The sequence below is a fragment of the Lipophrys pholis genome, assembly GCF_963383615.2.
Source record: "Lipophrys pholis genome assembly, chromosome: 23".
Taxonomy (NCBI): domain Eukaryota; kingdom Metazoa; phylum Chordata; class Actinopteri; order Blenniiformes; family Blenniidae; genus Lipophrys; species Lipophrys pholis.
Window position 1 is genome coordinate 9,877,439 of NC_137645.1, and position 15,144 is coordinate 9,892,582.

The 15,144-nt window shown below is 50.6% G+C and overlaps 2 protein-coding genes across 2 annotated transcripts; both read right to left on the minus strand.

The window, feature by feature from the left end:
- Nucleotides 1–384: 384 nt before the first annotated feature.
- sonb (SON DNA and RNA binding protein b) lies at nt 385–7,527 on the minus strand. The gene is made up of 20 exons (XM_080492794.1): nt 7,434–7,527; nt 7,083–7,301; nt 6,836–6,870; nt 6,569–6,759; nt 6,024–6,118; nt 5,819–5,943; nt 5,136–5,730; nt 4,707–4,891; nt 4,141–4,293; nt 3,839–4,011; nt 3,570–3,704; nt 2,734–2,820; nt 2,507–2,659; nt 2,105–2,215; nt 1,905–2,021; nt 1,667–1,814; nt 1,454–1,522; nt 1,172–1,287; nt 976–1,077; nt 385–854 (listed from the first exon to the last, which is right to left on the minus strand). The coding sequence occupies exons 1-20, from the start codon at nt 7,514–7,516 to the stop codon at nt 777–779; spliced, it is 2,970 nt and encodes a 989-aa protein (XP_080348920.1). The 5' UTR covers nt 7,517–7,527; the 3' UTR covers nt 385–776.
- Nucleotides 7,528–8,053: 526 nt separating this feature from the next.
- On the minus strand, nt 8,054–12,839 carry rcan1b (regulator of calcineurin 1b). Its single transcript, XM_080492809.1, has 5 exons — nt 12,536–12,839; nt 12,193–12,354; nt 10,250–10,423; nt 10,013–10,172; nt 8,054–9,492 (listed from the first exon to the last, which is right to left on the minus strand). The coding sequence occupies exons 2-5, from the start codon at nt 12,313–12,315 to the stop codon at nt 9,308–9,310; spliced, it is 642 nt and encodes a 213-aa protein (XP_080348935.1). The 5' UTR covers nt 12,316–12,354; nt 12,536–12,839; the 3' UTR covers nt 8,054–9,307.
- Nucleotides 12,840–15,144: the final 2,305 nt, after the last annotated feature.

The window sequence follows — 15,144 nt, forward strand, 5'->3', positions numbered from 1 at the left end:
TTTCTTATTTTGACCATTTTTGGTAAGGCTATAGCCCTACTATAGCCCTACCATAATTTCTGACCCAATTCCATCATCATCCCAACTTTTCTTATTTTGACCATGAGCAGCAGTGTGTGACGATGACGACAATGATGATGATGATGTGTAGCTCACGTAGTCAGGATGGTGCTTGGTGTTTGAGAGGTCATGGTTCAAGTCTTAGATGATATTTTGATAGTCAAAACTGAAATGGAAGACGTCTTTACTGGAGCTGTGCAGTAAAGACGTTTAGTGGGAAGGGAACAACTTCTGAAAACAACTTCTCACACAATTCCATCGTTTTTCATATTTTGACCATCAAAAGAGGGAAAATAACAGATTTCACTCCAAAAATGTTTTTTTGATTCACAGTGGCCCAGACTCGGGACTATAAAAGATAAATAAATCTTTATTTCAACAAATGTAAAAGAAGTGTTTGTTACAAGTTCAGAGTCGGAAGAACTAAAGCTACAGACACATATATTTACAGTATTATACACACATTTACAGACATGTACAGACAGATACCATCATGGACTGACCTGGACGGACAGCAGTCTCCATAAAAATGGACGTTATGTCGAAGAACCTTCGAAACAAAGACAACGAAGTACAAACAGACGGGACAGACTGAGGAGGATGTCTGAGGACACGTCTGAGGACGCGTCTGAGGACACGTCTGAGGACAAATCTGTTTTCACGTCTGAGGACGTGGTGACAGGAAGACCCGAGCTGTGTGGGACCCTCGGTCCGGTCTACGTGGAGAAGAGGGGCCCGGTGGAAGCAGCGGTGAAGACGGGGCCGGTGTAGAGCCCGGGACCATCCGAAGAGACCTGGAGACAAGCAGAGGACACACCATGAGAACGTCTGAAGACAATGTGTGTGTGTGTGGTGTGTGTGTGTGTGTGTGTGTGTGTGTGTGTGTGTGTGTGTGTGTGTGTGTGTGTGTGTTACCTCTCCCAGAGCCTGCAGAGCCACAGTCGCCGCCATGGCCTTGGCGTGCTTCTTGTTGGGACTGGCAGTCTGAGGCTGGTAGTCCACTCCGTTCACCGTCACCTGGGACACAAGGGGACGGACCAAAAGGGGATCCATGAAGACCTGGACCAGCAGGTCAATGAAGTCCTGCAGGCGGAGGACGGCCGGCACCCACCTTGAAGAGGAAGTTCTTTCGGTGGTCCGGTCCGCTGTGGTGGACCATGACGAAGTCCGGCTGCATGATGCGTCTCTTGTTGCACAACTCGATGAGAGCGGACACCGGGTGTTTGCCTACACACACACACACACACACACACACACACACACACACACACACCGAGAAAGACACACATTACAGCGAGAAAATCACCATAATCTGCTTTGTCAATTGTGTGTGTGTGTGTGTGTGTGTGTGTGTGTGTGTGTGTGTGTGTGGGTGTGTGTGTGTGTGTGTTACCCATCAGGTCCTTGGTCACAACCAGTCCTCCAGTTTGTTTCTGTGGCTTTTCCCCTTCAGCTACTAACCCTGGAACAGAGACGGAGACATATCGTCAGTGTGTGTGTGTGTGTGTGTGTGTGTGTGTGTGTGTGTGTGTGTGTGTGTGTGTGTGTGTGTGTGTGTGTGTGTGTGTGTGTACATTGTGTAGTGTGTGTGCAGTGAGTGTCAGACCTTTGCGGTCCACCTTGAAGTCGATCACGATGGGTTCCACGGTTCCTTCCCGGTTCCTTCCCAGACCTTCTCCGGCTCTCCAGCCCATCTTCCTCATGAGGAACTCTCCGACTCCTCCGGAGACCGGAGCCGCTCTGAGAAACTGGTCCTACATACACACACACACACACACAGAGTTCAGTAAAAGGTTCCTCGTGGTTCTGTAGGGCCACACGTGGTCCCCGGTCCAGGTTCTTACCTTCTTGAGCCAGGCTTGTGGACCACTGGAGCTCAGCTCCTCAGAAGTCAGAACCTGGGCTCCAGTAGAACCCGTGAATAGACCCGGAACTGTGTTGGACTGGGCCCAGGCGTCCACCTACCGGAACACAACATCTAGATTAGCAGCAGAACTTCAATCACCGGTGGAACTGGCGGGACAAGAAGAACCGGTAACTGGACCTGCTCCTGGGCCCGGCTCAGCATGCAGATGGCAGTGATGTCGTACGGGTTCTCCGCCAGCCGCCGCTGAGCTCGGATCCTCTCCGTCACCGCCTGGGTGATGTCCACCGACTGCAGGGTGAGACAGAGTGAGAGAGAGAGACAGACAAAATGTGAGACAGAGTGACAAAGAGTGAGACAGAGACTTAGACAGTGAGACGGGGTGTGAGACAGAAAGACAGGGTGAGACACAAGGTCAGACAGAGAGTGAGACACAGTGAGAGATAGAGACAGTGAGACAATGTGAGATAGAGAGAGACAGAGTGTGAGACAGAGAGCGAGAGACAGAGAGACACAGTGTGAGAGACAAAGAGTGAGTGAGTGAGCAGGAGAACCTTGATCATGTGACGTGGACCAGCTAACCTGGAGGAGTGGCTCTGGGAAGACGTTCTCCTCGGGTTGGACCTCCGCTGGAGGTTCTCCTGCTGGGGGAGAAGTGTGTGTGGGAGCTTTTCTGGAGGTCTTCTCGGACGATTTATCCACAGGAACCCACTCCCCGTACGCCCCGTCCCCTTCCTGAGGAGAACATTCAGGACATGAGTGACAGACGAGGTTCTACAGGTTCTGGAGGGTCTGGAGGTTCTACAGACCTTCTTCCGGTGCTGAGATCCTGAGGACACGGGAAACTCTTTGGCCATGTCTGCATCACTCCTTGCAGCTGGACGAACAGTCAGGTTCTGAAGACACACACAGGAAGATGAGGTGGACAGTTTCACTCGCACAAACAGGAAGTGATTTGGACGTTCCACTCAAGACACACAGGAAGTGAGGTGGACATTCATCTCAGACACATAAGAAGTGAAGTGGACGTTCCACTCAAGACACACAGGAAGTGAGGTCAACGTTCCACTCAAGACACACAGGAAGTGAGGTGGACGTTCCACTCAAGACACACAGGAAGTGAGGTCAACGTTCCACTCAAGACACACAGGAAGTGAGGTGGACGTTTAACTCAGACATACAGGAAGTGAGGTCAACGTTCCACTCAAGACACACAGGAAGTGAGGTGGACATTCATCTCAGACACATAAGAAGTGAAGTGGACGTTCCACTCAAGACACACAGGAAGTGAGGTCAACGTTCCACTCAAGACACACAGGAAGTGAGGTCAACGTTCCACTCAAGACACACAGGAAGTGAGGTGGACGTTCCACTCAAGACACACAGGAAGTGAGGTGGACGTTTAACTCAGACATACAGGAAGTGAGGTCAACGTTCCACTCAAGACACACAGGAAGTGAGGTGGACGCTTAACTCAGACACACAGGAAGTGAGGTGGACGTTTAACTCAAGACATACAGGAAGTGAGGTCAACGTTCCACTCAAGACACACAGGAAGTGAGGTCAACGTTCCACTCAAGACACACAGGAAGTGAGGTGGACGTTCTACTCGAACAAACTCGAGCATTAACAAAGTGTCTCTTACGTTAATGCTGAAGTTGATGACTTTCTGCTCTCGGAGAGTCGATGCCGCGAAAGATTTCCCATCATCCTCTTCATCGGACACGTGAGGAAGAGCCACCGGCAGCTCGGCTGAGCTGTCCACGATCATCTGACACTTCTACAAGGAGAAGAAACACCACGAGGAGGACATGAGAGGAAGGTCGGCGGTTGATGGAGGACATGAGAGAAGGTTGGCGGTTGATGGAGGACATGAGAGAAGGTTGGCGGTTGATGGGGGACATGCTCTCTTACGTCAGTGAACTCCTTGATGCTGAGGCTGTTGGCCTGCTTCTCCACCCTCCTCCTCACCTCCTCCAGAGCGGCTGTGGGCTGGGTGGAGGAGGACGGGGGCTTGTTGGAGATGGAGGGCAGCGGCAGCAGAGAGGACAGGGTGGACATGTTGGACAGAGCTGCGGTCACCGTAGCTGTGAGGGACACCAACGTCAGACCCGTCAAATTCTCAGCCGCTTCGTTTTTTAACATCACGGCAGTTTGAGAACGCAACTTTTCAAAAAGGCGTCCTCGTTACGAACATGGGAGCAGGTGAGACGTACCTGCCGTCATGCTGGCCATGGCGGCGTTCATGGCCATGCTGGGCAGAGCCAGAGGCAGCATGGACGTCCTCAGGCTGGCAGGGACCGGCATCCCGGCTTTGGCACACATGGCGGCAGCGTTAGCTTTAGCAATCTCCAACAACTGCTCCTTATCTGAGGGAACGGGACAGAAAGCATGAGGACGGACACGCAGGCTGCGATACACACATGAACTGAGAACCTTCCAGGCGTAAATCTATGTGGTGTATATCTATGTGGGGGTCAATGTGGTGTACAGTGTTGCCAGTTACTTTGAAAAAGTAACCAGATTACGGATTACTAGTTACTCCATTAAAAAGTAACTTCGTCACGTTACTGATTACTATGGTATATAGCTACGTGGCGGTCTATGTGGTGTATATCTACGTAGTGTATATTGAGGTGTTGGTCAATGTGGAGTATATCGGCCCTGGGTCTATGTGATGTATATCTATGTGGCATATATTGACGTGACACACTATGTGGTGTACAGCTATGCCAAATAGAGCTGATGGTCTATGTGGTGTATGTCTACGTGGCAGTCTGACCCAGGTCGCTGATCCGTTGGGGACTGCAGTGCTTCCTCGATGGGGATCTATTTTTTCGGAGGACGAGTACGGGGGAGTGGCTGGGCTCTCGTTTCCAGCGGTCCCTCTGGCTGTACGTCACTCTCTTCCGGCTGCGTGAGGCGGAGCAAGAGCGAGACCTCCGGGACGACCTGCGTCCCCCGGATCTGTAGAGACACCCACACTTTATGACTATCAACTTTTAACCTCGCAGTGATGCCGTCAATATAGACCCACCAATACGATCAATACAGAGCACATCAATGAAGACGCGTCAATACAGATCCATCGTCTCATCTCTAACGCCCCCGTCCCACAGACCCCGTCCCTACAGTCCTACTCAAAGTATCCAAGGAGGAATCACTGACACTTCTCATTCATTCAACCAAACCAAAAGTAAACCGTCTTTACCTGGACCTGGATCTCTTCTTGTGGGAGGGGCTTTTGGAGCGAGACCTGTTCTTGTGGGAGGGGCTTTTGGAGCGAGACCTGTTCTTGTGGGAGGGGCTATTAGAGCGAGACCTCTTCTTGTGGGAGGGGCTTTTGGAGCGAGACTTTTTCTTGTGGGAGGGGCTTTTGGAGCGAGACCTCTTCTTGTGGGAGGGGCTTTTGGAGCGAGACTTTTTCTTGTGGGAGGGGCTTTTGGACCCGGACCTCTTCTTGTGGGAGGGGCTTTTGGAGCGAGACCTCTTCTTGTGGGAGGGGCTTTTGGACCTGGACCTCTTCCTGTGGGAGGGGCTTTTGGACCTGGACCTCTTCCTGTGGGAGGGGCTTTTGGAGCGAGACCTCTTCTTGTGGGAGGGGCTTTTGGAGCGAGACCCTTTCCTGTACCTCCTGTGGGGAGACTTGGATTTCCTCCTCTTCTTCGAGGACTTTGCGTCCTTGCCCCGGAGAGGAGACCGGGAGGGTTTCCCGCTCTTCTTCAGTGGTGGGGGGATCGGGGGGGCTTCCTGCTGGGTGGCGGTGCGTTCAGGTTCAGAAGACGTGGACACCAAGGCACCGGAGTCTGAATGAGGACGCAGGACAGAGAGGTTCAGGGTCATCATGTTGTTGTCGAGTCACTGCTCTTTCTCACAGTAGAAATCAGACGGTACCGTGTTCCGCTCGCTCCTCGTTCCCCTGTACGATCTCCAGGGCCGCCGCAGGCGTCTCCAGACCCCCCGACGCATGCTGGGTAGACTGTGGGGGTTCCTCCGGAGCCGGCCTGGTCTCACAGTGACTAGCAGAGACAGGTCAGAGCATGAATCATCAAATCACATCGGAGTCCTCGGCAGCTTTCACTGCAGACTTCTCTCTTACCCGGAGCTGCCGCTCTGGGGGCTCGGAGGTCTCCTCTGTGTGGACGGTGACGGAGAGCGTCTGTCCTCATCCCCTCGGCCTTTCGCGGCGCTGTCCTGTTCACCGGCAGCAAACGACAGTCATTGTTTGTCACTGAGCGACACGCCAACAGGAAATAGAACGGTACAATCTGTCCCTCTGATTGGACGTTGGTGGACTGTTCAGACTGTTGAGTTTCCTCCCGCCGTTTCCGCGGCGACGGAATGTTTTCAAAAAAAGTTGTATTTACCCAGTTACCCACAGAGACGGAGTGATGTTAAAAAGATACATCCCCCCCCCCCCCCCGTATCCATGGATACAGAGTCAGAGTGTTCTACCGTTTCCACGGAGAAGGTTCTAGGGCCTCGTTTATAAAATGATTTTTTCAGCTTTTGGGCGCATGTAGATTTTTACCAGGAATCCTACACAATGTTTTATAGATGGTAGACGAGCATTGCTCCCTTCATGTTTTAGTTCTGGAGGTTCTAGAGGTTCTATGGAAATGGAGAACTCTCTCTCTCTCTCACCTGTTTGGGGATGATATCTGGAAGGTCCTCCTGTCTTCTCAGCGAGGCATTCTGAGCGTTCTCCTCCCGCTTCCCGTCAGAGTCCGAGGAGTCGTCGCCTTTCCGCCGCCGCCTCCTCCTCTTCTTCTTCTTCTTCCTCTTCTTCTTCCCCGTGGAGTGATGCCGCCGACTTCTGCTGTCTCCATCCTCGCCTGGAGAAGAAGCAGGCAGTTAGGAGAGGTTTCGTCAGAGGTCAGAGGTCATGTGAGGAGATGTTTCCACACTCACCCGGATCCTTGGCGCTCTGTGGAGACGTTCCTCTTCTAGGACACAGAGACAGAAATACAGTGAAGCTTAGACACTCAAACATCAGCATCATCTTCATCCTGACCTTCATCTGTGCTGATCAGCAGGAGGATGAGGAGGAGGATGAGGATGAGGGAGAAGAGGAGAGAGCAGAAGGAAGAGAAAGGATGAAGAGGAGGGTGTGGAGGTACACGGTGATGATGAAGCGTCACGGGGATGTCTCTCTCACCCGTCTCTCTCTCCGTCCGTCCCAGACTCCGAGCCACTGTCTCTCTCTCGGTTCTTCTTCTTCTTGCTCTTGTGTTTCTTCTGCTTCTTGTGTTTCTTGTGCGCGTGTCCCTGAAGTGGATCCGGTCCTGGACCGGGTACCGGTCCTGCATCCGGACCTAGGCCCGGTCCCTGAGCCGGGTCCGGTCCCGCTCCGTCCACTGCAGCTCCTGCACACACACTGCCAGAAGAAACACAGTCCACAGAGAGCGTTAGCCACGTTAGCTTCAGCCCGCAGCCACTGAGCCTCCAACTCTCCCAACACACAACAATAACACGAGGAAAAGATTTTGAAAAACAGATTTTAACGCACCCTCTGTCCTCCTTCTGGTCCTCAATCTCCCTGATTTTGTTCAGAATAAAGTCCTGGAAGATATGCTCTATGTCGGCCGCCATGTTTTTCTGTGCGTGTCATCGGGGTTCCGGGTGCTGGCGTCACGACGTCACGACGTCGACCAACCACCACGCTTCACGCCAAAGTGCCGCCTCCACCGGCAGACAATCTCAGCCAATCAGCGATGAGTAAGATGTCTAGCGCTATGTAAGCTAAATAAATAGTGCAATACAAGTAGGTACACAGATACGTTGAAGTAGACAAACATAACATCACCAAGTAGATTGACACATATAGATGTAAATAAGTACACATGTAAATAGAGACTCTTTATTAACGGCCATTGCGTGTTGGAGCCGATGTATCAGCGTCGCCACCATGTTGGATGAGGATTGACTGCACATGCCTAAGAGGATAACGGCCCCGCCATCTTGGATGAGGACCACGTTCCCATCCCGTGCATTCACTTCGACGTATTGAATGAGATCTTTAAACAATTCCAATAACAAAAATTCAGAGTTCCCAACACATTTTCACCTGGTTTGGTTTGTTGGTACCATAGACATGTACACGAGTCATTAAATGTCCAAACACGTTCTGTCAGATGATCAAATATTTATTTCATCATACAATCAGGTCAGTATTAACTTTTTATTAAATGAGCATGAAGTAAAAAACTAGCTAAACTGACAAACACCAGTCGTCTAATCCAGGGGAGGTAAAACATCTGGTCCAAGGGCCGGATCCAGTCCAAGCTTTGAATGACTGCAACGCCTTTAATGACTGAGGGACGTGTTAATACAACAGAATGAAGGACTTCACAGACGCGGATCCAGGTTCCGCCAACACGACAAGGTCTCAGGTGAAAACATCCATTTTCCGTTTCAGAAAGGTTTCACGTTTACATGGCAACGTTTTGAAAGCAAAGGAGCACCGGTGTAATTTAAACGGCGCTCCAAAATGCTACGAAAATGTTCTGTTTTCACTTGGAAAACAAAACGTGTGAACGGGACCCAAAGGCTGTGACCCCTGGACCCTCGCTGTGACCCCCTGGGAAACTCCTGGGATTCCAAGAGGCTTCACAGGGTTCAGAAACTCTTTACGCACCAACATTTACATTTCCACAAACATCTCTTCTACTTGTGAACTCTTTTTATTGGCTGGAACACAAATTGAGCTGAACAGAGAAGCAGACACACCCAACGGGGACGAGTTTCTACACACACACACATACATACACCATGTAGTGACGTGTTCAGACCTCCAGCCGCTGCATCTTGAGGATTTTTTTTTAGGTCTGGTGAATCTTGAGGATCCTGCGGATCTTTTGAGTCTGGTGGTTTTTCTTGAATGTTGACCTTCTGGGTCTTTTGGATCTGGTGGATCTTTTTTTCTGTCTCTTGTGGGTCTTTCTGATCTTTTGGGCATTTTGAGTCTTGGGTGTCTTTCGGATCTGGTGGACGTTCTTGATGATCCTGTGGTCACTTCGGCAGAGATGAGGAGACGTGGAGGCTGCAGCGCGGAGCTCAGTCACACACAGGATCCATCGGGCAGGAGGACGACGGAGCGTTCCTCGGAACGAGATGAGACATCGGGATGACGCTGCATTCAAGTCGTGTGGGAAGAAGACGACAACGATGAAGATCGACTGGGATCACAGACCGAGCAGGTCCTCAAGCAGGATTCTGATGGAGCCCACACGAAATGAATGCAACATGTGAGGCTGGAGGTCCCTCCCCCCCCTCCCCATCCCCCCCGGGGTATCTCACAAGCCCTCTAAAGCCCCCCCCTTCCCCCCCACTGTGGTCCAAGTTGTAGAGGTTCTTCATCCTCCACCGGGTCCAGGATCAGGCTCACGGCTCCTCCCGGGGAACAAAGTCCGGCCGGCGGGTCTGCACGATGCGGGGCCGCTGGGGGCGGGGCTTGTCATCGTCGCCGCTGTCGTCGGGGGCGGAGCTGTCGCCGCGCTCGTCCTCGCACACGTGGACCACCACGCTGGGGGTGGTGGGCGTGGCTGTGTGGAGCTCGTACTTATCCCCTGAGAGACACACGAGACGGCCAGGTTTCAGCTCATGCCACCATGTAGCCACTGGCGCTAAACATATGGACGCTAATGCTAAGAATGTAGCTGCTAATGCTAAGCATGTAGTCGCCAAGGCTAGAAATATAGCCGCAAAGGCTAAAAATGTAGCTGCCAAAGCTAATCATGTAGCCACCAGCTAATGCAAACATGTAGCTGCTAACATATAGCATGCACCCAACACAAATCATGTAGCATAAAGCTAATGTTAACATGTAGCCGCTGACACTAAATATGTAACATATGCAGTGAAAACTGCAGCATACAGGTGAAGATGTAGCATGCAGCTAACGCTAAAGATGTAGCATGCAACTAAGGCTAACTTGAAGCATGCGGCTAAACATGTAGCATACAGCTGAACGCGTCGCATGCAGCTAATGCTAAGCCTGTCGTGCTTTCTGACTGAATGTGAAGCGCTAACAAAGGGGGAAGGGGGAAGGGGGGGGGGGTCAGCAGCCCGGCAGAACGGCAGCAGTACCTGGACCCAGCTTGGAGATGGCACACAGCAGGTCGTAGTTGATGACCGGTGTGGCGTCCTGCGACTGCTCCCAGCCCACAGGTGGGGAGGCCGGGGGGGAGATCAGGAACTGCTTGTCCGGTTTGGGGGGCTCCAGGCGAGGACTGCCTATATGTACCGACTGCAGGGGGAGAATTTAGTGGTTAGGTTCCTCAGGTTCCCTCAAACTCCTCAGAGTTCCCCGAGGTTCCAGCTCACCTGGGCGAAGTAGAGGCGGATCTCCTTGCCGTTGAAGTCGGTCTTGTGCAGCTGCAGTCGGGCCTCAGCAGCGGCCAGAGCATCGCTGAAGCTGATCCGAACCCGGCGGAAGGACCTGAAGTACTGGAAGTGGACCTCCGGGTCGAAGGGACGGAACAGAGCCTCGAAGCTGGACTGGAACACACAGGAGGAATATGTGGGTCACAACACTAAACATCCCAGAACATCTGCGATGGAACCTGCAAATCTTCACAGTCCAGGATCTTTCTGGACTCCCGGACAGCAGAACTGACCTCGGGCCTAGAAGGCGACCCCTGACCCCGACTTGACCCTAAAACTCACATGTGGAGGCGCAGCAGGCTGAGGGGGAACCACAAAGGTCTCACCTGCTCCTCGGGACGACGGAACAGGTCCTGGCTGGTCAGAGAGGTGACCAGGCACAGGTGGTCCCACCTGACGGGGGACCAGGAGGACCAGGAGGACCAGGGGAGCTGGAGCCTCCTCCTCCACCGAGGGGGGCGGAGAATCTTCGCCTTCCCCAGGGTGACGGAGGAAGGAGCACCCGAGGCAGGCCAGACGAGTTCCCCTGCAGCGGGGCTCTTCAGCTCAGAGCGGGACCGGGGTCCGACATTTCAGAACCAGGAGCTTCGTCAGACTGCAGGAATGTTCCAGAGTTCGGGGTGTCGAGCTGAAAAACGTCCTTCAGCCGTCTCCGTCTCGCTCTCTTCCTCTCCCGGCTGCTTGAATGAGACTCCACCGTCTCTGACGCATCAGCCCTCTCCCTCCCGTCCACCCCGACTCCATTCACAGACCGGCAGCCAATCGGCCGCGGGAGGTGGGGCCTCCTCCGACCAATCAGAGAGCAGACAGAACGGCAGACATTCTGACATCAGCAGCTTTCTGCAGCTTCGCATGGAAAATCACCTCAAACAGCAGAGAGGAGGAAGAGGATCAAGAGGAGGAGGGGGAGGATGAAGAGGAGGAGGAGTAAGAAGAAGAGGAGGAAGGGAAGGAAGAGGAGCTGCCGGTCTGCAGTATTCAGGCTGAAGATTTGCTTGATGAGTTTATTAATAGAATTGAAGAAGAAAAGCACGTGAAGCATCGCTCAGAACATTTGGGAATGAATAAACACGACGCGGATTATCAGGGAATATCTTCATGTGACAGAGTGTGTGTGTGTGTGTGTGTGTGTGTGTGTAGGTGCTAATCGTCTGCAGCCGTGTGTACACACTCGCCTCACATAGTTTCCTTCGCTTCATTTCTTTCATCTTTTTTTTTTTTCCATTCCCTCACTGGACACACCCACACACACACACACACACACACACACACTTTCCATGGTGGAGGTCAAACAGACAGAACTCGTCCGACAGCTGCCACGTTGCTAGGGGAACACAACACAACAACATCCAACACAACCAAACGCCACCGGGCACGTCCAACCCAACACCACCACCCGATACCATCCAACACAACCAAAACAACAACACTCCACACCACCCGAGCGCCGCACAACACCGCCGCGATCCAAACATGGAGCAGGCGGAAGATCCACCGGACGACTTCACCGGGAGATGATCTGACGTCTCCCGAACAATCGCTGATTTGTTAGAGTCACTCAAGTTGACAGTAACAAAAGAGATCCAACATGTCAACCTGCCGACTTCCACACCGCCCGTATACTACAAAGATTTCACCAGATTACCTGGATCTCACACACTCGTTGGAGGTGAATAAAGCACATGATGCTGTCGTGAGCTCGTCCAATCTCCACGATGAACTCACAATCAAACAGATTGCGAGGTCGCCGAGTCAAAACAAATGGGAACTTTGGGAGCGTTCTGGGTGTCTGAAAATAAAAAAGTGTACAGAACTTTCTGACAGTAGTGTTTGTGTGTGCCGGTGTTAGACTCCTCACGTGGAATCTAAAAGTCTGGACACACCTTGGTGCTGCCTTCGCTGAACAGGTCCTCCGGCACTTTACAGGCGATCAGGGCGTTGGGCAGGTCGGTGAACTGGACGTCCACCGTGGCTTCTTCCGCCACCTTGTTCTTCGCCTGCTGCATGGTCCTCCTCCACCCCCACCCCCACCCCCCCGGCCAATTCTGATGGAGACAATCTGATCTGAGTTCTACTGCATCAAATACAACACAAGTCATTTCAAAGTATTTTTTTTTTTACAGGGGAAAACAACAACAACAAGTAGTAAGAAAACCTGCAGAACCAGAGTCAGAGGTGGAGACTTTCTAGAACCCGAGATTCAGACCCTGGTTCAGCAGAACTCACCGGTTGGGAGTTCTTCTCTCAGTCGAGGATGAACAGGAGCTCTAAAGCCTATTAGCTCCACTAAACCGCTAACGTGGAGCTAAAGCCGTAACAGGGCGCCTCCAGCTCCACAGACGTCTCCGTCACACCGGCAGACAGACGCCAGACAACTTCCTCCACACAGACCTGCGGCCAACTGTCCTTAACCGGGTGTAAAAAGGGTCTTTAATCAACTCTGAATCTTCTGCTCGGCTAACCGTGTTAGCATGGCGCAGAGGAGGGCGGAAGTGACGTCCTATGCGGGACCGGACGTACTTCCGGTGGGCTGAACAAAGGTGACCATAGATATATATCCGTAGATTCAATGACAGGCATATTGGACATACAGTGCATACATTTTTCAAAAAATAGATACATAGACATATGTAGGTAGACACATTAAAAAAACATGTATTTGAGTAGACACATAGCTATACATATAGAAGCAGACATAGACATATAGAAGCAGACACATATACAATCTATAATTAGGCATATGGACATATTTAATAGACTCATAGACAAAACAAATATCGGAGTAGACACAAAAACATACATATATAAGCAGCCACAGACATATATGAGTAGAGACACACAGTATATAAGTAGGCATCTGGACACAGACACACACACACACACACACACACACACACACACACACACACACACACACACACACACATATATATATATATATATATAATGTAGACTCATAGACATACAACTCTACACACACACAAACATATATATGAGTAGACACATAGACAAAACAAATATCTCAGTAGACACAAAGACATACATATATAAGCAGCCACAGACATATATGAGTAGACACACACAGTGTGTAAGTAGGCATATATAGGCATATATATATATATATATATGCCTACTTACATATATATATAGACAAACATGTATTGAGTAGGCGCATTGACCTGCATATATAAGCAGACATAGACATATATAAGTGGACATATGCATATGAGTAGACAGGCATATATCACTAGACACATAGACGTAAATAAGTGAACCTAAAAGTACATAAGCAGACACATAAACATATCAGTAGACACATAGACATGTACAAGTAGACACAGACTATGTGGCTACTTATATATGTGTGTGTGAAATCGTACATAGAAAGACCGACAAGTAAGGAGACACAGACATATACTGTATAGATTCATTGATATATATATATATATATATATATATATATATAAGTCGACTCCTCATGGCTGCACATGCCTCCAAAATGCTGACAGTGGCACTGCCACCTTGGATGAGGATCATGTTCTATGAGCTTGGTCTTTACACTTTTAAAATAACCACTCAGGGAGTGTACAACACATTTTCACCTAGTTTGGTCTGTTCGTAACCGCAGACATGTACATATGATCGAGGTGACTGTATACACTGGAAATATAGTAAATGTTAATGATTCAGTACACAAAACAGCTGTTCAACATTTTATTTCACCTCAATCCCTGAGTGATATCTGTCCGTCAGTGGCAGGTGTAGTTGCAGACCCTCTAACATCCACCAGGAGGTGCTGCAGCACTCCCAGCACCACTCCCTCTGTGTAGAGGTGGGAGAGTCATGTGGATGGGACCGATCACGTCCTTCTGTTTTATCAGTGTGGGAAACCACTTCACATCTGGAGGCTGCCTCATAAAGTCCGATGGTACTTTTCAGACACTTTGGAACGGTTGGTGTCAGCGCTACATGGGCCTATAGGACGACACTGGAGTTTCTCTTAGCAAGATAACTTCAAGGATTAACCCAGGATTTTCCCGATTCATTTCTTCTCGGGATAAATAACTTGCTCTGAATGTCGAACCGTCTCCTGAGCAGGTTGCATTCTCGATAAAATCAATTTTTATGACTCAGTGGTGGCATCAGCCATCTTCTATGGAGTGGTCTGCTGCAGCAGCAGGACTACGGCTGCAGACAGGAACAAACTGAACCAACTGGTGAGGAAGGCCAGCTCTGTCCTGGGCTGCCCCCTGGACCCCGTGGAGGCGGTGGGAGACAGGAGGATGTTGAAGAAGCTTTCATCCCTGAAGGAGACCGTCTCCCACCCCCTACATGGTACCGTCACATCACTGGGCAGCTCCTTCAGTGACAGGCTTCGCCACCCGCGGTGTCTGAAGGAGAGATACCGCCGGCCCTTCCTCCCTGCTGCAGTCAGACTCTTCAACCAAGCCTGCTCCCAGTAGACCACTGCACACCACAACCGGACAATATCACTCCACTCCAACTGTGCAATAAGTGGTGCTATAACTATAATAATCTATAAGAACGTATTTACTATGTAAAATACATCCACCCCCATATTCTGTACATGTCCACACTTATAGGCACCGTGTGCATATTTGTCTATTATATTGTATTTTTATCTGCTTTTTTTTAGTTCCTGCTATGTGTGCTTCTTTCTCTCTACTATCCTGCTGTACCACTGCAAATTTCTCCACATGCGAGATAAATAAAGGGATATCTTATCTTATCTTATCTTAAGATCACAGCAACTGTAGCAGCGCCGCCTCCTGACCAATCAGATCTCTTGGAAAAATGATCGTCAAGTCTGTTTA

Excerpts from the sequence above, each read along its gene's own strand:
- sonb (XM_080492794.1), bottom strand. The coding sequence starts at position 7,516 with ATGGCGGCCGACATAGAGCATATCTTCCAGGACTTTATTCTGAACAAA. Across the intron at positions 3,705-3,838 it reads GCATCAAGGAGTTCACTGAC|AAGTGTCAGATGATCGTGGA; the intron begins GTAAGAGAGCAT and ends TTCTCCTTGTAG. Across the intron at positions 1,078-1,171 it reads GAAAGAACTTCCTCTTCAAG|GTGACGGTGAACGGAGTGGA; the intron begins GTGGGTGCCGGC and ends CTTGTGTCCCAG.
- rcan1b (XM_080492809.1), bottom strand. The coding sequence starts at position 12,315 with ATGCAGCAGGCGAAGAACAAGGTGGCGGAAGAAGCCACGGTGGACGTC. Across the intron at positions 10,173-10,249 it reads TCCGCCTCTACTTCGCCCAG|TCGGTACATATAGGCAGTCC; the intron begins GTGAGCTGGAAC and ends CTCCCCCTGCAG. Across the intron at positions 9,493-10,012 it reads CATCTCCAAGCTGGGTCCAG|GGGATAAGTACGAGCTCCAC; the intron begins GTACTGCTGCCG and ends TGTGTCTCTCAG.